We start from the raw sequence: 21,373 nt of genomic DNA, 5'->3' as shown, positions 1-21,373 counted from the left end.
CAGAGACAGAGAGAGAGAGAGAGAGAGACAGAGAGACAGACAGAGAGACAGAGAGAGAGACAGAGAGAGAGACAGAGAGAGAGACAGAGAGACAGAGAGACAGAGAGACAGAGAGACATAGAGAGAGAGAGACAGAGAGAGAGAGAGAGAGCTGATGGTTTTCTTCTCTGGCTTGTCTCCCGTGTCTGTAGATGTTCCTTGCGGCCTTGTCTTTTGCCTACTTCTCCAAGGCTCTCTCTGGAAGCTATATGAAGAGCACCATCACCCAGCTGGAGAGGAGGTTTGATATTCCCAGCTACCTGATAGGGGTCATAGATGGGAGCTTTGAAATAGGTGAGTGAGCTGTCTGTGTCTCTGTGTGGTTTGTCTTTGTGTAGGTGTACTTGCAATAGCTAGTATATTGATTTTTTTTTTTTTTCGGACGCTAATGTAAAGCCAGGAGTACCCTTCTTGCACACTGTCATTACATAAATGGATCTTATTTCTTTCAACCTTGCTGTGTGGTCATGGGTTGCGCACTGCTACATGTGAATATTTTTTATTACACATACATTACTGTGCAAAAGTCTTAGGCACAAATAAAAACGTTTTGCAAAAATGCTTTTAGACCTAATTAAGTGGAAAGACTAAACACAATCATTCTCAACATTGCACTTTTTTTGAGTGCTGCACAAATACAAGAGACAAAAAATCTAATACTTTAAGGCAGGGTAGGTAAGTTTTGCGAACCTAGCAATTTTACCTCCAGTTTGAAAGGATTCAAACCAAAATATCCCACCCCCATTTCCCATTTCAATTTACTGTCAAACCTTTAGAGTTATTGGTTGCTTTCAGGATTTGAAGTCCATTTCAGAAAATGTGAACAACAACATTACCTACCCTGCCTTTAAGATAATATTTGTGTGAAAAATCTTGGGTGGCTAAGACTTTAAAACAGAACTGTAAATGCCCACCCTGATTCTTTGTTGTGTAGCTGGATGCAAGAGCAAGGCTGTGTTGCTCTCTACATCCTTTTCTGACCTCCTGATGAGGAGATTTGGCTAACTGACGTCAATGAAGCCCTCAGGAGAATTCCCCCTGTAGATTCATAAGGTTACAAGCCCGGTGCTGTCCTTGTCAACCCTGTCAATAGACAACATCACAAGCCATAGATGACAGTATGGATGTGTTTTTTTTCCAATGGCATCGTTTCCATGGGGACGCAGGAGATCCAGCTAAGAAGTCCACAAGTCAGCACCCGTTAGGAACCGGTGTTTGTTGAGACTCGCCACACACAGTTACCTCTGGCACAGCACATGAGCTGAGCCCGAGGGCAGTTTCCCTCGGGTGACGGACCCATGGCTAAAAACACTGTGCTCCTAGCTCTGCTAGTAGAAAGTCTTAACTCTAATAAAGCTGTGGTCCTTGTATCCCCGCCCCCCTCTCTTGTCCATGCTTTCTCAGGTAACCTGCTGGTCATAGCCTTCGTGAGTTACTTTGGCGCAAAGCTCCACAGGCCAAAGATCATCGCCATAGGGTGTGTCCTTATGTCTTTGGGGACTTTCTTAATCGCCATGCCTCATTTTATCATTGGACGGTGAGTCTACTGGAACTTTGCAAAACGGCCAACAAAAAGAACACGATGATGTTCCATTAACAGTTAGGATGTTCGCTTTATGTAGCAACACATCTAATCTACATGGTGGTTATGATGTGCATGGCTGTTATTGCTTACATTGCTTGTGTCTTTACATTAGTTGATCATTTTGTGTAATCTAAGAATCTAATAATACCCGAAACTTCCTCCTTCCCCTTGCTTAACAGTCACCTTGGTATTTTGTACACAGCTATAAATTCGAAACATCAGTTAGATCGTCAGTGAATTCAACCAATAACCTCTCTCCATGTCCAGCAAGCTCACCTGAGTCTGGGCGAGCAGGTGACATGCCTTCTATACTGCCTGCTACAGGTGAGACCTGGGAACAGCACCCTACACAGCTCTGTCAGTAGCATGCACATCCACACCACATCCACACACATCCACACCACATCCACACACACACACATCCACGGACATCCACACCACATCAACACACATCCACACACCCCCACACATCCACACACATCCACACCACATCCACACACATCCACACCACATCCACACACACACACATCCACAGACATCCACACCACATCAACACACATCCACACACCCCCACACATCCACACACACACACCCACACACATCCACACCCACCCACCCACACACACCCACACACATCCACACACCCACACATATCCACACACATCCACACCACACACCCACACATCCACACCACATCCACACACATCCACATCCACACCACATCCACAGTCGGCCTCCTCCTAGTCTGTCTAAAAGTGTCTTTGATTTGAACAGTAGGCAATTTCATCATGTTGTTTTGATAACGCCGATCTTTGGATGTGGTTGTGTGTCCTCCAGGCTGCGAGAGGGAGTCCAGTGTATCCATGTGGGTCTATGTGTTTCTGGGGAACGTCTTACGTGGAATAGGAGAGACACCAGTACAGCCACTGGGAATCTCCTACATCGATGATTACGCACAATCTGAAAACGCAGCTCTCTATATTGGTATTTTTTATTTATTTTTTATTTAAGCTGTCATCTTGTGTGTGATGGTGTGAGATGTGTGCATCATGTGTTGTACATCGTAGGACAGATTCAGAGCCCTCATACACTTAACAGCCACATTCGGTATGTTCCACTTAAACGTAACCAGGCCTCTTTCCTTGGCATTCATTTACATTTACATTTAGTCATTTAGCAGACACTCTTATCCAGAGCGACTTACAGTAAGTACAGGGACATTCCCCCCGAGGCAAGTAGGGTGAAGTGCCTTGCCCAAGGACACAATGTCATTTGGCACGGCCGGGAATCGAACTGGCAACCTTCAGGTTACTAGCCGACTCCCTCACCGCTCAGCCATCTGACTCCCTTATTCATGCGCATTCATGCTCAAAGCCCTTTTTTTTCCTCTCATCGCAACTAGGTCAGCTTTTACATGGCCCGGCAGATGTTTGGCATGGATATTCAGAGGGAACATAAATGCATGTGACACGTGTCTCTGTTATAGGCTGTGTCCAGACCATCTCAATCATCGGGCCGGTCTTTGGATACTTACTGGGTTCTCTGTGTGCGAAGATCTATGTGGACGTTGGATATGTGGACATGGGTGAGTGACTTTAGAGGCAGCCTGTCGTCCAGCCTTACGTAACTGCTACAGCTGTAGGATTATAATAATGATGTAACATCACAAGACTCTCTACTCCACAGCACTGCATAGTAGTATATAGTTATATGTGCATGTTTTATGTATATATGGTAATAGTGTATATGTTGGGATAGGGGAGGAGAGAGGTGCTGTTTCTCAGTTGTTTTATCCCCCCCCCCCCCCCCCCCCCCCCCTTCTACAGAGAGTGTCACCATCACCCCTAGCGACGCCCGGTGGGTCGGCGCTTGGTGGCTGGGCTACCTCATCGCCGGGGCCATCACCCTCATGTCCGCCGTGCCCTTCTGGTTCCTGCCCAAGTCTCTGCCCATGCCCCTTGAGAAGCACGATGCCAGCTGCACCCCAGAGCAGGCCAGGTTCATCAGGGACTCCCCCACCATGCAGCACAAGTTCAGGCCAGAGGAACCTGCCAACTTCCATGTGATGGCCAAAGGTAGCGCACACGGGTACTATACTGTTAGTGCCACAGTATATCTTACAGTATTGATATGTTACAGTATTGACTGATATTGTATGAAATAGTGATGGAATAGTTTGATGGTTGGGAGGGTATAGCTCAGTGGATAGAGCACTTGACTCTGGATCAAGAGGTTGTTGCTTTGGATGAAAGCATTTGCTAAATAATGTATACTATATCACACAATACATCAGGTATGCATAGTGTCAATAAAGGACTATATCAGTGCAAGACCTTTATATATGGAAGTAAATGTATTTACATAATTCTGTTTTATTTCCTCCCACAGAATTCATTCCAACGTTGAAAACTCTTCTAGGAAATCCGTTATACGGCATTTATCTGTGCGTGACCATTATACAATTCAACTCGCTCATTGGCATGGTAACCTATAAACCCAAGTACATCGAGCAACATTACGGCCAGTCTGCCTCGAAGGCAAACTTTCTCATGGGTGAGTCGTGTCTGTTTGTTTTGTGTTACGTACCAGAATGTGCTGTTGAAAGTTGTGTTGAAATTATTTTTTAAATCGTTTAATTTTTAATATATACTTTTTTTTCTTTTTTTCCTTTTACGAAACTTGGATTGTAAATTGAGAGTTTCATGATTCATCTTTTATCTATTATTCATGTCTTAGTAGTTTTCCTACTAATGACAGCTGCACCATTGATGCCTGTGATTTCCCCGCAATTACTGCAGTCACTGTGACATGAGACACACAATGAATGTGAAAGTATAATTTATAAAAGAGACATTAAGTGACCATGTTGCCATGTTAAAAGATACTGTTTAAAACAGTGGGCTGATGCTTCTGTAACTTGACCTCCCCCCCTCCTCCTCCCCCCTCTCCCCCTTCCCCCTTCTAAATGAGTTGGTGCAGTAGTGGAGTGAGGGAGCGAGGGGTTTTCAGAAACACATCCTATATCTCCCCATCCTTTCAAGCATCAAAAGACATTTTCATCTCATGACATGACCACTTCACATAAAATATGGATCAAGCCACTTTGATATGAATGAGCCACGCCGACTTTGATGCCTTTCCCGAAGAGCAATTGGTCCCTCCCCGTGACGTGTCTAACCCTGTCCTGATTGGTCGGTTGGCAGGCATGATCAACATCCCCGCCGTTGCTCTGGGGATGTTCTCTGGGGGTGTGATCATGAAGAAGTTCAAGCTGGGCATCATGGGAGCGGCCAAGTTTGCCTTTGGGACCTCCCTGTTGGGGTACTTCCTGTCCCTCTTCTTCTTCACCCTGGGCTGTGAGAACGCCAAGGTGGCAGGAATCACTGTGTCTTACACCGGGTACGCAATCCTCTCCTCCTCTTATCCTTTCATCCTCCCCTCCTCATCTTCCTCTCCTCCTCTCATCCTCTCCTCCTCCTCCTCATCTTCCTCTCCTCCTCTCATCCCCTCCTCCTCCTCCTCCTCCTCCTCCTCTCCTCCTCCTCTCTTCCTCTCCTCCTCATCTCCTCTTCCTCTCCTCCTCTTCTTCTCCTCCTCTCTTCCTCTCTTCCTCTCCTCCTCCTCTTCTCCTCCTCTCTTCCTCTCCTCCTCCTCCTGTCCTCCTCCTCTCCTCCTCCTCTCCTGCTCCTCTCTTCCTCTCCTCCTCTCTTCCTCTCTTCCCCTCCTCCTCCTCCTCTCTTCCTCTCCTCCCCTCTTCCTCTCCTCCTCTCTTCCTCTCCTCCTCATCTCCTCTTCCTCTCCTCTTCTTCTCCTCTCTTCCTCTCCTCCTCCTCTTCTCCTCCTCTCTTCCTCTCCTCCTCTTCCTGTCCTCCTCTCCTCCTCCTCTCCTCCTCCTCCTCTCCTCCTCTCTTCCTCTCCTCCTCCTCCTCTCCTCCTCTCTTCCTGTCCTCCTCTCCTCCTCTCTTCCTCTCCTCCTTTCCTCCTCCTCTCTTCTTCTCCTCCTTTTCCTTTCCTCCTCTCCTCCTCTCCTGACTGTATGCAAATGTCATGTTCTTCCCTCATGTCTAATTGGAAAGGTCTATTTATAGAGCCCCTCTAGAAAGCAGTTCCCATAGAACACGCCAGCCAGTGAATGGTTTATATGTTGTTCCTGGGACTGCAGGAACAACATTTCGGACCAATGCATTTTACAGTGAAAAGATACAGTCTGTATCTCATCAACACTTTTTCAGATAGATGTCTATATATTTGTAATGTCAACCTTTGCTTTGATTCATTATTATTTCATGTTAACATGCATGTGCCCTTTCTCTCATTATCTCTCTTTTTCTCTCTCTGTATTTCTCTCTCCCTTTCTCTCTCTTTATTTCTCTCTCCCTTTCTCTCCCTCCCTCCACGCCCAGGGTGGAGAGCTTGTCCTACCACGAGAGCTCTCAGTTCTCGGAGTGTAACTCCGGCTGTCTGTGTTCCGGGAAGGATTGGGACCCCGTTTGTGGTGAAAACGGCATCACCTATGTGTCACCCTGTCTGGCTGGCTGCTCATCGTCTTCTGGCTCCGGCAAAACCACGGTCAGCTGGTGACACCTGGCTCACCTGGCTCTCGCTATGGCTGTTATGCTGATGTGTGCAGAGACACACACACACACACACACACACACACACACACAACCTCATATTCTGTCTAGGTCGATGGTGCTTTAATTTAACATGCTTTTTGACACATCCCACAAGGTTGTGATGAGCTGTATGAAAAGTGACAGAGCTGGTGTTTTTGCTAGCCTCGTGTGTTGATCTCGCCGTGTCGCCCACCAGGTTTTCGACCAGTGCAGATGTGTGGCGTCTGCAGGCTCTCACACAGCAAACCTGACGGCAGCTCTGGGACACTGTCTCCACAGGGACAACTGTGACAAAGTGTTCCCCTACTTCCTGGCTCTCGCTGTGCTCAGCTCCTTCATCATCTCGCTGGGAGGAACGCCCGGCTTCGTGCTGCTCATCAGGTCAGTCGCCCCCCCCCGCTGGCCAGGACGCTGAACTGCAATCTCCCATCGGTCTGCGCCTCTTGAGAGGTTTTAAACCTATCGAATGTTGACTTATCTGTCCTTCTTTTAGATGTATGAAGCCAGAATTGAAATCCCTCGCCCTTGGTGTTCACACGTTGGCTACTCGAACCCTTGGTATGATGTCACTTTGGTCTGCTTTAGAAATATCCCCAACCCTCTGTATTTCAGATTCGGTGCACAAACATTGAGTGTTCGACATGTTGTCATTGTGATGCTACATCGGCCCACCCTCACCTTTCCTGTGCTTGCAGCTGGAATCCCAGCCCCAATCTACTTTGGGGCCATCATTGACACCACCTGTCTGAAGTGGGGATACAAGCGATGTGGAGGAAGAGGAGCGTGTAGGATATACAACACGACAGCATACAGGTCAGTACCGAGTCAATACAATAAACTGTTAGAAGTTGGGAGTCGTTGCTCTCTTGGGATGGTATTTGACTTTAAGATACTTGTTTGTGTTGTAGGATATTGTACCTGGGACTGACACTGGGCCTGAGAACATTGTCCTTCTTCCTGTGCATCCTGGGGTTCTCTTTACTCAAGAGACATATCAAGGAAGAGGAGAAAAAATCCCTGGCCAATGGGAACAGAGAGTCAGAGTTGCTGAGGAAGGAGGAGAGCAACTCGATACATTGTGAGCAGTTTCTACGGGTGTTGGACTTCAACCCTGACAGGGAGACACGCCTGTGATCCCCCCCCCAGACCGTGTGTCCTCCCTGGGGCCTCCCTGGGGCCTCCCTGGGGCTGTTCTAGGTGGGGACTGTAAGTCGCTCTGGATAAGAGCGTCTGCTAAATGACTAAATGTAATGTCCTAGGTGGGGCTGTTCTAGGTGGGGCTGTCCTAGGTGGGGCTGTCCTAGGTGGGGCTGTTCTAGGTGGGGCTGTTCTAGGTGGGGCTGTCCTAGGTGGGGCTGTTCTAGGTGGGGCTGTTCTAGGTGGGGCTGTCCTAGGTGGGGCTGTCCTAGGTGGGGCTGTTCTAGGTGGGGCTGTTCTAGGTGGGGCTGTTCTAGGTGGGGCTGTTCTAGGTGGGGCTGTCCTAGGTGGGGCTGTCCTAGGTGGGGCTGTCCTAGGTGGGGCTGTCCTAGGTGGGGCTGTTCTAGGTGGGGCTGTTCTAGGTGGGGCTGTCCTAGGTGGGGCTGTTCTAGGTGGGGCTGTTCTAGGTGGGGCTGTCCTAGGTGGGGCTGTTCTAGGTGGGGCTGTTCTAGGTGGGGCTGTCCTAGGTGGGGCTGTCCTAGGTGGGGCTGTTCTAGGTGGGGCTGTTCTAGGTGGGGCTGTTCTAGGTGGGGCTGTTCTAGGTGGGGCTGTTTAGGTGGGGCTGTCCTAGGTGGGGCTGTCCTAGGTGGGGCTGTTCTACGTGGGGCTGTCCTAGGTGGGGCTGTTCTAGGTGGGGCTGTTCTAGGTGGGGCTGTTCTAGGTGGGGCTGTCCTAGTTGGGGCTGTTCTAGGTGGGGCTGTTCTAGGTGGGGCTGTCCTAGGTGGGGCTGTCCTAGGTGGGGCTGTCCTAGGTGGGGCTGTTCTAGGTGGGGCTGTCCTAGGTGGGGCTGTCCTAGGTGGGGCTGTTCTAGGTGGGGCTGTTCTAGGTGGGGCTGTTTAGGTGGGGCTGTCCTAGGTGGGGCTGTCCTAGGTGGGGCTGTCCTAGGTGGGGCTGTTCTAGGTGGGGCTGTTTAGGGGGGGCTGTTTAGGTGGGGCTGTTCTAGGTGGGGCTGTCCTAGGTGGGGCTGTCCTAGGTGGGGCTGTTTCGTGTACGACCTGAGGTCTGAAGAGAAGACAGGCTGCCATGGACACTTTCATAGAGCACAGAGTATATATTTGTACAGGAATTCTGTTGACAAATGTGAAATTATTTGAGTTGTTTTCAATATAAATGCAAAAAATGCTATTTCTTGAATGTAAAATTTAAAAAAAAACAAAACATATTTTATATAAATGGAACCGTCTTTTTTGTAGAAAGGAATGTGATTTTTGTTGTTATGTTGGCGTTGTGAGTCAAAGACTGTGGACTTATCGGCCATTTTGAAGGCAGACTATTTTTCACTTTATATTTTTCTTTAAGCATTTCTGTCCCTACAGGGTTTGAAAGGTTATAACTGGAACTGTGTACAGCTCTCTCCATTTGTATGCATATCCAGGAAGCTGTGTTGCAGTCAGAGCAGTAAGAGGCAAACAGCAGCAGAAACTAACTGGGTCACCAGGAAAATATCTTGTGACTGTATATGTGGCCATCTCTTTTTATGCTTCAAGAATGCATCACAGTTCTGTATTCCTCAGTCCTTCAACCAAATGCACAGTAAGGTGTGTATTTATTGACAACGTTAACACATACATTGCTGTTTGATTCCCCCCCCCCCACAAAAAAAGATGAAATTCTGTAATCGCAATGTTGTGGGTCTAACGGTCTTTATGTTTCCAAAGTTTGAATTTGAAGGTATATACTGTGTGACTTGTGAGGAGACTTCAAGGTTCCAGTACCTAACTGTATCTACCTGATTGTAAAGTGTGTATTCACCAGTGTGCCTCATCTTTTCAATCATTTTAATACAGTTCATTTTCAAAGTGTCTTTCCCTTACTGCTGATTTATGTTAAATTAAAATGACAAACAGTGGGTAAGGAAACAATCTTATTCACACTAGGTTTCTATAAAAGCCATCCATCATAATAATCTGTATGTTAAAACACATCTTTAGTAAACTCATATCATGCATGAAACCTCCAACACCATGTTTGTTCAAATGTTTATTTTCTGCAAACGGATAGACAAAACCACGTGCCACTAAACAAATACTGTTCCGAGTCCTCAAGTTTCATAATGTGGAAAAGCGTTGCGTTCTGGATGACATCAGCCTAATAATACGTGGTTATGCACTAATACACCCCTATAGCTCGTTGTCAAATTGATTTAGTCTGTAGACAAACAAGGGCATTACATGAACAGGGAAAAACACAATCTGTGAACAACAATCTCATCCGTTCATCCTCACCCTCTATGGTAAACAACGACATGATGTTGGTGTTTAATAGTATTTAAACCCCTGACCCGCTCCACACACACACACACACACACACACCTCTGCTCTGTTTTCTAATACTTTCGCCTCACAGTAAAGTAGCTTTGATAGAACATGCAGACGGCTTTGGGTTTAATCCAAGCAATGCACATTCGTCTTGGCCGAGCTTCAAAGGGGATTTCAAACCTATTTCACTAATCATGCAATTTTTGTCCTGTTATGAAAATATATAAGGATCATTATTAATTGTGTTAATTGTGTGTAGAATACACATGGTATCTTTGACCATATTGTTGTTTTATTGATGGGTTAAAACACTTGCTTAAAGAGATCCACATACAGGTTTACAGGAAGCTTTTGTCTTCGTCGATGTCATCGTTGGTGCCGTTCACAATTATTTATCTTTTTTTCCTCCCTCTCCATCATAAAGAATCTGCAGGGACACATTTCAATGTTTACCAAAACACCTGTTTAATAGTTTAGATCTTACCGAGTCTTTGCAGTCTGTTCATCATTATTCACTGTTCTGGACTCATCAAGTTGTACTGGACAGAATGATGAGTCCAGTTCGATGTTGTGGGTTACCTGTCGAGCTTGTGCCGAGTTGGCCTTTTCCTCATCCAGCAGAACCTGAGCGGCCAAAACACAGAGTCAGGATCTCTTCACTAGCCAAGACACGACCAGCATGGCCTGGTCACATGTGGCAGACCAGCTAGGTGGGACGAGGGGGACTCCACAGTCCCCTCAGGTTCTCATTCTCTCCCTCAATTACTCACTCTCTCCCTCAATTACTCACTCTCCCTCAATTACTCACTCTCTCCATCAATTACTCACTCTCCCTCAATTACTCACTCTCTCGCTCAATTACTCACTCTCTCGCTCAAGTACTCACTCTCTCGCTCAATTACTCACTCTCTCGCTCAAGTACTCACTCTCTCCCTCAATTACTCACTCTCTCGCTCAATTACTGACTCTCTCCCTCAATTACTCACTCTCTCGCTCAATTACTCACTCTCTCGCTCAAGTACTCACTCTCCCCCTCAATTACTCACTCTCTCCCTCAATTACTCACTCTCTCGCTCAATTACTGACTCTCTCCCTCAATTACTCACTCTCTCGCTCAAGTACTCACTCTCCCCCTCAATTACTCACTCTCTCCCTCAATTACTCACTCTCGCTCAAGTACTCACTCTCCCCCTCAATTACTCACTCTCTCCCTCAATTACTCACTCTCCCTCAAGTACTCACTGTCTCCCTCAATTACTCACTCTCTCCCTCAATTACTCACTCTCTCCCTCAATTATTCCCCCTCAACCCCTTGGCCTCTGATCAATCCCTCACCTCACCCTCAATCCCTCCCCTTCTCTCTCCCGCTCCCCCTCTCTTACCTTTCTGAGTCGCAGGTTGTCCTCCTGGTACTTCTTTGCTGATTGGTTGGCACTGTCTGTCTGTACCTGCAGGCTGGCTTCCATGTCTGCGGAGCTGGCCACCTGGTTTATGAGGGTGACCACGCGCCGCATGATTCTGGAGACAGACGCATACGGGAAGAGAGAGGGTCCGAGGGAGAACTCAGTATCGTCCAAGTAGGCTCTGTAAGTACCCAGACCTTCATTTTGTGATGTATTTTGAAACATCACATCTGTGCCTGAGACCGTTTGTTAAAAAGCCAGCTAGATCCGTATGGTGATAAAAAACAAACACTAGAGGAGTTCGAGGCTAGTTAGAGGTTTGGCCTCACGTGTCGTGTCACTTAAACACACACCAGTGAACATAATTTTGACATACAAATCGGCAGAGCGTAACTACAGGGCGAAGCCCCCTAAGTTTGAGTGTGTGGGAGGAAACACTCACAGCCAGAGGAACAGAGAGAAGCCTGAGATGTAGAGATTCCTCTGGGCTCTGAACAGCTTCATGTGCATGTGATCAAACAGGTTGGGGTTGAGTTTGGCATCCTGCATGGGCTCAGAAGCGGAGTACTTTTTCACCTCACGCAGGGCATCTGAGCCAGGGGATGACACAGAGGTCAAAGGAGAAGCACGGAAAATGTCAGCAAGACTAACTACCTCACAGTCGACCACAGTTAACACGTGCATGCATTGCAACAATTTTTCCACAATCAACTCCAGACTAGAGACCACACTGAAAACAGACTCACCCAGGAAGAGGACTATGAGGATGATGATCATGGTAAAGAAGCATTTGTTCCAGTAAGGAGATAACCAATTCCATATACTCAAATTGAAAACAGACCTCCATCTGTATGAGAGAGAAGGGAGCATTTAGGATGAAAGGATTGTGGAGAGAATATTGATGCACTCTACTGGGGAGAAAAGGAATTATGTTTTGGCCTCTACTCTTGGCTACCTCTTGGCTGATACGAAGGGTAGACATAGGAGGAGAATGAGAGCTATCTCCACGTAAAGAAAGAGAGCCACCACAGTCCACTGCAGAGTCATCCTGACAGGGAGAATCCTGGAAGAATAAGGTATGTTATCTGCATGCCGAGGAGGCAAATGTACAACAGAATCTTAAATGATTTAGCTAAATCGAACACAATAATTCAATATAATTGAATAGGCTGGAAGAAAGGAAGAAATTAATTGAAAAAAGATTTTGTATAATTAACATAATGCATGAAACATTTGTGTTGGCAAGGCCGTAACCATGGAGTCAACATTGGGGGGGACGAATTAAATTTGTTATGATAATTTCAGACAGCGTGCGTGGTTGCCTATGGTAGCGTAGCACATTTATATTTTTATATCAATATATTGGGGGGGGGACATTTTGACCAGATTTGAATAACGGGGGCGATATATATTATGATTACGGCCTTGGTTGTAGGTGCTAATGTTGCAATATTTTGAAGACAAGGTAGTTAACATTTTGGGGCCTATACTCTTCATTCAGAGACGATAAGACCTACATTTTATACACACCACGTTTTCAACTACTAACAAAACTTTCAGACAGTTCACCCTAAATAATAGCACACTAATATTACTGTAAACGAGCAGCGACAGGTTGAGAGTGAGCACACTATTCATTCAGTCTGCGTTACTGGTCTTGAACCTACCCACACCGTTCAACTTGTTAGCTGTGGGTATTTTTTATGCAGGAAACTCGACGACAAATTGCTAAACTTGCAGACAAAAACAGTAATAATCTTACCCTACAAAAGATTTGCAGATCGGGAGTTTCTAACGAAACACCCCCCCCTAGTCCGACCCTCACAACAGCTGTTCGTGACCAATGTTCTGACGTCAGTTGACAACAAGTTGAACAGGACACCCTACAGAACGGAGGTATTCGTTGTGCGAGGTTCGCTTCCATTGCTGAGACCCTCTTCAGTGGATTTGTTAATAGTGACATAATCACAGTAGTGGGGAACTGTCAGGGTCTAGAGACCAACTTGGGAAACTAGTCCAAATAATGGACGAGTCGCAGGCATACGGGGTACATTTTCTGCCAAGTTGAGCTGTCAAATTATACACCAGTCCCCCGCTCTCCAGGATGTTAGTACCCAAACGTTGACAGGTAGGGTAATCTCACGCAAAACTTTAGTTAAAACTTGAGAGCCCTTCTAATGACAACAAAATCACAGTTCCTGTAAAGTAGGCTACCGCTGACAAATTAGCTTCGTGTAGCCAAAGCGTATATTCCTGATCCTCATTGCATACATTACCCTACTCCATCCATAGGATGCCCTGGACCTATAAATAACCCTGTAGCTCGTTGCCATCTTGGTACTCTTCGATTACACTGGCATTCAAAGAATGTACCATTTGAACATTATAGCAATTTCTAGTTTAGTAGCTAGTTGTCCTATTTTCATTGCCACGTCAGACAAGTTCAACGTTCATGTAAAAAAGCTCCACTAATATTGAAAATGTTTTGAAGTGTATTGATAGTGTCAATTTTATTTAGCATGCAATTAGACACGAAATCTCTCAGATTAAACTGTGTACGCTACACTCTTTGTACGACCTCAGGGCCTGCCTTTCACAACACTGAACCTGTATCCTTTGTTTCTTTACATTCCTAGACTAGTAGCTACCAGTAAACTATAGTGACTCATTTGTTAACTCTTTGTATTAAGTTATTTACGGCACAGCTACTAAATGTTAACAAATCCCTCTATATCATCGGAATCACATGTGCAACTTCACAGTGCTGCAGTACATAGATATCTCCACAGGGTGGTACTGTTGCCTAATGAGAGAATCGGAGCAGGAAAGCTTGGGGATAATGGAAGTGTGTCAGATCTCTTATTTTATTAGAGATCATTTTATAATCCTCTTGTCAGTTTCCTGAGAACATGTCTGCAGTCAGCAGGTTCATAGCGCAACTTGACCGCGTTTCTTTGAGCTGTTCATGATCCATGCATGCAGGACACCTTCCAGAAATCATAACCCACACAGACATCCTCTATTATGATATGTTTAGGAGTTGAGTTCAGCCCTGCTCTGGCTGCTCTGGTTTGTGGTACGTGCTGTTCCAGTTGAGTCCCTCGAGTTTGGAGGGAAGGCCTCTATCTCTCCTGGCCTCTCTCTCTCCTGGCCTCTCTATCTCTCCTGGCCTCTCTCTCTCCTGGCCTCTCTCTCTCCTGGCCTCTCTCTCTCTCATGGCCTCTCTCTCTCCTGGCCTCTCTCTCTCTCATGGCCTCTCTCTCTCCTGGCCTCTCTCTCTCCTGGCCTCTCTCTCTCCTGGCCTCTCTCTCTCCTGGCCTCTCTCTCTCCTGGCCTCTCTCTCTCTCCTGGCCTCTCTCTCTCCTGGCCTCTCTCTCCTGGCCTCTCTCTCCTGGCCTCTCTCTCTCCTGGCCTCTCTCTCTCTCATGGCCTCTCTCTGTCCCTGCTCGTTCACAACAGCAGGCGCCGTGTCACTTCCTGATAAAATCATCAGCCTGACACGCAGGGTCACAGAAGCACACACACACACGCGCGCACACACACACGCATGGACACACAGAAACATCCAAAAACTCCTACACAAACACAACCCACACACGGGACAAGGCATGCTGTTATATCTGACGCAGGTTTATCTCAGCATTAACCATAATCTGGTTCCATGTGATATTTTATATTAGAAATGGTATTATAAATCGGTACACAATGACTGAATTAGTGTAGGTTATAAGATATCGATCTGCCTTTGTGGCCTGAGGACATGTCTTTTGCATTGGCGAACTTCATTCTCCAGTTTATTACATCTATTAAATGGACTTGTTGACTTGTAGTGGTGCAGGAACTGATTACACAGTGGTTCTATAGATAGCAGACAAGGCAGTGATTGGAAGGGCTGCTCCATTACTATTGCTCCTGAACCCCTGTCTCAATGTTCTCAAGGTCAGCTTAAAGCCAAGGCTATTTCATCTACTCACATTTCATTATCCTCTTCACCATCCAAAATTTGGTCAAATTGGTTCTCAAATTGAAAAAGATATCTTCTGTATCAAGACCTATTCTATTTGTCAATCCTAAGCCAGAGCCACACTTAGAAATTGACCGTGAGCAACAATTTGCCAATTGGTGCTGTCTGAACCTTTTTAATTCACTTTCCTCTTCTCCATGATGGCAAAATGACAGTTCACTGTTGGCTGACCTAACCCAATAAAGACAGGGTATGGAGAGAGTAATGTGATTCTCCCCGGCTTTCATTCTCTGAGTCTGGGCTGGACCGAGAGCTAAGGCCAGGACAGATCCTATCTGACCTGGAGAGAAAAGTTGGTTAAGAAAGCAGACCTGTATCTGAGAGGAAAAATAGGGAGAGATAGTGGACAGGATGATAAGGAAAGTGGCAAAGGCCTGTTTGGGGAGAGGATGGAGGGAGGAGGGGGCGCACAAGGGCAAATGGTTTCATGGCAGCCATGAACGTGTTGTTGACTTTGTCAAATTGGCTGCACCTGGTCTGGTTAAACTGACCAGCTCTTTGACCCGAGGTTAGCTCAAAGCTCCAAGGTTTCTGGTATGCTAACTAGACCAACATGCTAATCACCCACAAGATCATTTCTTGCACTGGGAACAGAGGGCAGGTGCCCGAGGCCCTCTGAACAGTTCATGAATATGAACTTGTTCTGCGTGGTGATTGCCCGTATGGGGAGTTCTTCTCAGTGTGGCGCGGTGTCATCAGAAGGCGAGAGCTGTCACCTCACTGCTCACACGCAGGATGACTCATGATTAAAAGTTCGGGTAAATTGCTTTTTTTGTTTGGAGAAGCCACCTGAGTTAGAAAAGAGAGATGGTAATTCCCTCCGGCTGCAGGCACTATCAGTTCAATTTATTCAAAGTGGATAGCCCTTGTAGATGATTGACGCTTGGGAGTAATGTGAAAGAAAGCAGAGATTAACACATGAATGCGATAGCAATGAAGATTGAAAAAGATAATTCCTTCAGGGATGAAAGATGCCTTGAGGTAACCAATACACTTTTTAATTGATGTCAGTTAACATCCATTGGTAGAATACTGCAAGTGAGGTATTAGATGTTATCCCACATGTAGATTAGCACCCCTCTAAATCACTTAATTAAAATGCAGTCAAGTATGTCAGTTGAAGTTTATCGGCAGACAGGTCTTATGTGTTCTTCACAGCACTGTACACCATACTGTCTTGACTGTTTTAACAGTACACTTAAATTCAACCTGTAGCATGTGGACACTGTTGGATATACAATGTTGGATAGTAACCCAGTATAAAAGTGTGTGCTGTATGAATGGTGGGCCTAGTGGGGGTCCCACATGCCAGTCAGAGGACACTGAGGCTGTGAGTGGCCAGCACGTCACCTGACACGTCACCTGACACAGACTGTACTAGTCACGCATAAACAACCCCAGTTCATTCACGGGACCCATTTTCAAGGGCAATCAATTTCAATTATTTTTGAGACGCATACTATGAAATAACAATTAGGATGTCAGTATGCATCCCATCACTGCTTTGAGGATCAATACGGGGCAAATGCAACTTGATTATTTTGAATAACGCTTGACCTGCACTCTGCAGAAAAGCCCTCGTCCTCTCCCATGTTTTCCATTATCTTTTGGCGATGAGAGTTTTGCGTAAAGACCAGTGTTTTGACACGAGGTTCTGGAGGTTGGGATGAGCCGGTCGACTCTCCCCCCAGCTTAGGGGCTCCGTGAACCTCCATGCCGGCTCAGTTTCCCTGCCTGGCCTGCCAGCCTGTTCCCTGGCCCGCGTCCCATCTCATCTCTCAATCAGAGCTCAGGGTTGCTAGGACTCCCACGCCTCCTGTTCATGACAGGGTCCCGGGTCACCACAGAAGCCCTCCATCGATATCCTCCTATCAGCTGCCCCCCTGTGGAGCTGTGCTGCACGCACCATGTGACTGAGGTGGAGGTGCACCTCTGGCAGGAGGCACTTCCATTCCCTTGGATCTACTTGGATTAAAAGGGAACTCCGAGGCTCCCTCCCCACATACATTTACATTTAGTCATTTAGCAGACGCTCTTATCCAGAGCCACTTACAGTAAGTACAGGGACATTCCCCCCCGAGGCAAGTAGGGTGAAGTGCCTTGCCCAAGGACACAACGTCAGTTGGCATGACCGGGAATCGAACTGGCAACCTTCGGATTACTAGCCCGACTCCCTCACCGCTCAGCCACCTGACTCCCTCCTACTACTGACATACAGTAGTAGCCTACACTGTGTGTGTGGGAGGATGTGCGTGTGGATATATGGATGTCTGTGTGTGTGGTTGACTGTGTCTGTGTGGGTGTATGTGTGTGTGTGTCTGTGAGTGTGTGTGTGTGGGTGGGTGGATGTGTGTCTATGCGTATTTAGTTTCAGGACATGAATTTGCCCGAGTATGGCATGTTATGTGTAATTTGTGAACTGAGGATTGTAATAGTTAAACATGTATGTGAAGCACAGGCAGAGCTCAGAGCAGAATGACAATGGTTTTATATATATGCTAATGACCAGCACACAGTTGTACAGTGCTGTATAAGTAGGCACCACATCTGTTGCCTCAAGGAAGACCAAATGTAATAAGTGAAGTTCTTCATAGAAGGGACTGGATAAAGGCTGAATGCTGAATTCTTCAACAGAAGAATAAAATAGCACCAGGCTTTGGGATGTAGACAGATGTCTGCATCGTAGCAGAGATCTGTTTTTGTCTGTGTTCTATTACTGCAGGGTTGGACTCTGGGGTCACTTGTTTTTACAGAGGCATTGAGGGAAGCTAATTTCAATCTCCTTCAACCCCCAGTCATTGATCGTGACGAACATACTCTGTGACATGTTCTGATCTTTACAATATGTGAATACAATATGATAATCCAGTCATATTTTCACTTATTTTCACCGATCCATTTCCCCATTTCCATGTCCTTCCCCTCCCCTATATTCTTCCTATGTTGAACAATCACATTAGAGTCCTACTATGTCCAATATTGACTTTAGAAACAGACCCTGGCTTTCATCAAAGCGAAGGGTGACGTGTGTGTGTTTTGTGGATTACTCCATGGTCGTAAATAGCGAGGCGAACAACATGGCGCTAAAGCCTGTTTCCACCCGGCCCTGTGAAGAAGCACAGCCCGCTCCTTCCCCTTCCTACTGACCCCCTTTCTTATTAGAGCCACGTTTAATCATCTCCCTCTTCCCTCTCAACCTTTCTCTCCCTGCACCTTCTCTCTATTTCTTTCATACTCGACCCCTTCTCCCTCTCTCTCGTCCACCTTCTCCCCTCTCCCGCTTCACCTTCCTTTGCCTCTCTCTCTCTCTCTCTCTCTCTCTCTCTCTCTCTCTCTCTCTCTCTCTCTCTCTCTCTCTCTCTCTCTCTCTCTCTCTCTCTCTTCCACCTACGCTGACAGATACACTGCTCCTAATCTGACCTGGTGGCCTTAGAGGCTCCGCCCTGCCGTAAATGACACCTAACTGGAGACAGCTGGATGCAGAGGAGCGTCTGTCACTATGATTCATGGCTGCACAGCCTTTATAGACAGACCAGGCCACAGGGAACCTGCAGCTACACTAAGTGAGTAAACACCAAATTTATTATAAATATACACATATACAGTATACAGCCTATTTGCTCTAGTTTTAAATGTATTTTATATATATGTACACCATGTTTGTGTCACTACGGTTACAAAAAAAGCCATGCATTATCTACAGAACTAGATGTCTATAGGCAACCTAGTATTTTGTACCTGCGTTTTGATATCATTAAATAGAAATAAATTATCCACCTCTGATGTTTTGTACATTTAAATACACAGAATATTTACAGTTCTGCTTTGGATGAGTGATTCCCTTTTGTCACTGCTCCCTAAGGGGTGAGAGAGTCCTGTTCTCTCCGGGAGCACAGCAGTTCACTCCACGTCCTCGGAAGAAAGACACTTCTGTCGGGCCTCCTTGTCGTCAAATGTCACCTTTTTGTTCCTCTTTGGGTCGATCCAGGAGTTGCGGATGATCGCGTTGTTAGGCAGAGGGTCCGCCTCGATGATAGACACCACCCTCTTCTTCATCTTGCTCTTCAGAACCTTCTGGAACTTCTGCCTGGTGAAGGCGTAGAGCAGAGGGTGGAAGATGGTGGTCCCGTACGCCATGACCAGGAAGCCCAGCCTCAGCTTGACGGTGGCGTCGCTGGGGCCCACGCTCAGGATGACGGTGTTGAGCAGCGTGATGGGTGTCCAGCACAGCAGGAACGTGGACACGATGAGGAGCGACATCCGGAACACGCGCTTCTGCCGCTCCCGCCGCTCCCGGTGCCGCTTGACGGCCCGCCGGAGGGCGATGATGACGGACACCGAGGTGCGCATGCCCAGCGTGGGCATGCGCACACCGCCGCTGCTCTGGGACCCTTCCGGGCCCTCCTGCTGGGGCGTCATGGGCGTCATGGACGGACGCTTTTTCCTCTTGGCCTTCTTCTTCTGCGAGGCGTGGAAGCGCGTGCCGATGCGGATGTTGAGCGCCTGCAGGATCTTGGAGTACGTGATGAGCATGACCACCACCGTGAAGAAGAAGATTGGGATCTGGGCCAGCAGGTGGTAGTATAGACCCAGCTCTGTGTAGTACTGGTTAGGGTGAGCCACCACTGTCTGGTTGAGTTCCACCTGACCCTGGGCGAAGAAGCCCACCTCCATGAAGGGCACCAGGAAACTAAGGAAGGACAGCACCCAGATGGCCGCCAGCAGAGCCAGGGCGCGACCCATGGTCAACACGCGGTTGGCCGGCTTGACGGAGATGTCGTAGCGGTCCAGGGTGATGGCGAGGACGTTGGCGGCGGTGGCGACGCTGGCAAAGGAGACGCAGGCCTCGTGGAAGCAGCAGATCAGCGCCTTGTCTCCCCGCAGGGGCAGCAGGACCACCACGATGGTGAGGGGGATGCAGCCCACGCACACCAGCACGTCCAGGACGTGCAGGTTCATGGTGACGATGTTGGACACGGAGCTGATGAGGTTGGACTTCATGCAGTAGAGGGCCAGCACGGTGAGGTTGGAGCTGAGGCCCAGCAGGATCTCCAGCATGAGGAACCCTGTGAGGGACACCTGGAAGCTGAGGGGGTAGGGGTACGGCTCGGAGAGGCTCATGGTTCGGCTGATGGGCTCGGAGTTGTCGGTGACGGTGACGTTGCTCATGGTGACTTTGTCTTCCAGATGGGAAAGGATATGCATTATCCTGGAGGAAGGAAGGGGGGTGGAGAGAGAGAGAGAGAGAGGAGGGGAGACAGAAAGAGACAGTTTTTGGTGTTATTCGAACAGCCGGGAGTGTGATTAGAGGAGCACCTCACATCCGAAGTCTAGCTCATCACAATTTCAAAAGGCAGGCTGGAATTGGGACAGCAGATTGTTCTTACGATGCAAGAATAAAATTGCATCTTTGCAATTGCAAAAAAAAAATGTACGTGTGAAAACCTGTCGGTGCTAATTCTGCCATTTATCAAATAATAAGGAAATGTTCTGGGTCGAAATGATGGAAGACGAGCGTGTGCTCTATAAGCACGCTAACTGCTATCCATGTCCTGTAGATCAGGGCACTGTACGTGCAGAGCATGACTAACTTCTCCCTTATATATCCTCTCCTCATGGCTGCAATGCTGGGACTATTTTAAGCGTGACCCATGATCACACCATGCAACACTCATCAGAAGAACGCGTCACTACAGCACAAGGGTCTTGTATAAGTCTCATGAACACACAGGTGTGTTTGGTCAAGTGTCTGTGCTGTCCATGTAAATTCCTAGCAAAGGGTGTCTTAACGTTTTGATATCTTTTTTACATTTCAAACAGTCTCATCTTATATCGTACGTTTAGTCAATCCTAAGTAATGTAACGTGACCATGCGAGTGATGTAAAAAATTAAAAATAAATGTGAAAAACGATAGATAAGTGAAGTTGACACAGATTACACACACTCGAGACCAGCCCCATGTAATCACACAACACTTACCCTAACCCTCCAGCTCTATCTCAGCCCCAAGGGTGTGTGGTCGAGCCGGAGAGCGTGGTTGGATCCATAGAGACAGGCACGAAAGCCCAGCATACCAGGGGACGAGGAGGAGGGGTCAGCTCCAGCAGAGCTAAGCATCCAGGCCGCGCCAGGCTTCCCCCCAGTAAAGGCTTCTCTTCTGGGGCCGACAGAGAAGCACCTGCCTCCCCCTCCCCCAGGTGGTAGGCTGTCTGTGATTGACTGCTAGGATGCTCTTCCTGCTAAACACCAG

The 21,373-nt window shown here is 47.3% G+C and overlaps 3 protein-coding genes across 4 annotated transcripts; 1 reads left to right on the top strand and 2 right to left on the bottom strand.

Moving 5' to 3' along the window:
* Positions 1 to 185: 185 nt before the first annotated feature.
* Positions 186 to 7,374, top strand: slco1c1 (solute carrier organic anion transporter family, member 1C1). Its single transcript, XM_067234493.1, has 13 exons — positions 186 to 333; positions 1,444 to 1,576; positions 1,827 to 1,948; positions 2,462 to 2,608; positions 3,111 to 3,209; positions 3,451 to 3,699; positions 4,013 to 4,177; positions 4,828 to 5,023; positions 6,028 to 6,193; positions 6,437 to 6,621; positions 6,734 to 6,798; positions 6,936 to 7,053; positions 7,149 to 7,374. The coding sequence occupies exons 1-13, from the start codon at positions 192 to 194 to the stop codon at positions 7,372 to 7,374; spliced, it is 2,013 nt and encodes a 670-aa protein (XP_067090594.1). The 5' UTR covers positions 186 to 191.
* A 2,030-nt stretch (positions 7,375 to 9,404) lies between these two features.
* LOC136942087 (B-cell receptor-associated protein 29-like) lies at positions 9,405 to 12,930 on the bottom strand. 2 transcript variants are annotated; one of them, XM_067234858.1, is made up of 7 exons: positions 12,861 to 12,930; positions 12,054 to 12,161; positions 11,845 to 11,945; positions 11,541 to 11,688; positions 11,078 to 11,213; positions 10,275 to 10,319; positions 9,405 to 10,122 (listed from the first exon to the last, which is right to left on the bottom strand). In XM_067234858.1, the coding sequence occupies exons 2-7, from the start codon at positions 12,143 to 12,145 to the stop codon at positions 10,084 to 10,086; spliced, it is 561 nt and encodes a 186-aa protein (XP_067090959.1). In that variant the 5' UTR covers positions 12,146 to 12,161; positions 12,861 to 12,930; the 3' UTR covers positions 9,405 to 10,083. The 2 variants fall into 2 exon arrangements, with proteins under 2 accessions (XP_067090959.1, XP_067090960.1); XM_067234859.1 differs by lacking the exon at positions 12,861 to 12,930 and adding an exon at positions 12,766 to 12,828.
* A 5,818-nt stretch (positions 12,931 to 18,748) lies between these two features.
* LOC136942410 (G-protein coupled receptor 22-like) lies at positions 18,749 to 20,327 on the bottom strand. The gene has a single exon (XM_067235303.1). It carries the CDS (start codon positions 20,325 to 20,327, stop codon positions 19,023 to 19,025), a length of 1,305 nt encoding a protein of 434 aa, XP_067091404.1. The 3' UTR covers positions 18,749 to 19,022.
* Between the last annotated feature and the right edge of the window lie 1,046 nt (positions 20,328 to 21,373).

The sequence above is a fragment of the Osmerus mordax genome, chromosome 4, assembly GCF_038355195.1.
Source record: "Osmerus mordax isolate fOsmMor3 chromosome 4, fOsmMor3.pri, whole genome shotgun sequence".
NCBI lineage: Eukaryota > Metazoa > Chordata > Actinopteri > Osmeriformes > Osmeridae > Osmerus > Osmerus mordax.
The sequence above is the reverse complement of the archived record's forward strand: the minus strand, read 5'-3'. Positions and strand labels throughout refer to the sequence as shown.

Bases quoted from the DNA above. Each gene is read 5' to 3' on its own strand.
- slco1c1 (XM_067234493.1), top strand. From the start codon at position 192: ATGTTCCTTGCGGCCTTGTCTTTTGCCTACTTCTCCAAGGCTCTCTCT. The intron at 1,949-2,461 runs GTGAGACCTGGG...TGTGTCCTCCAG, and splicing joins TTCTATACTGCCTGCTACAG to GCTGCGAGAGGGAGTCCAGT. The intron at 3,210-3,450 runs GTGAGTGACTTT...CCCCTTCTACAG, and splicing joins CGTTGGATATGTGGACATGG to AGAGTGTCACCATCACCCCT.
- LOC136942410 (XM_067235303.1), bottom strand. From the start codon at position 20,327: ATGCATATCCTTTCCCATCTGGAAGACAAAGTCACCATGAGCAACGTC.
- LOC136942087 (XM_067234858.1), bottom strand. From the start codon at position 12,145: ATGACTCTGCAGTGGACTGTGGTGGCTCTCTTTCTTTACGTGGAGATA. The intron at 10,320-11,077 runs GTAAGAGAGGGG...TTGGCCGCTCAG, and splicing joins ACAACCTGCGACTCAGAAAG to GTTCTGCTGGATGAGGAAAA. The intron at 10,123-10,274 runs GTAACCCACAAC...GTGTCCCTGCAG, and splicing joins ACTCGGCACAAGCTCGACAG to ATTCTTTATGATGGAGAGGG.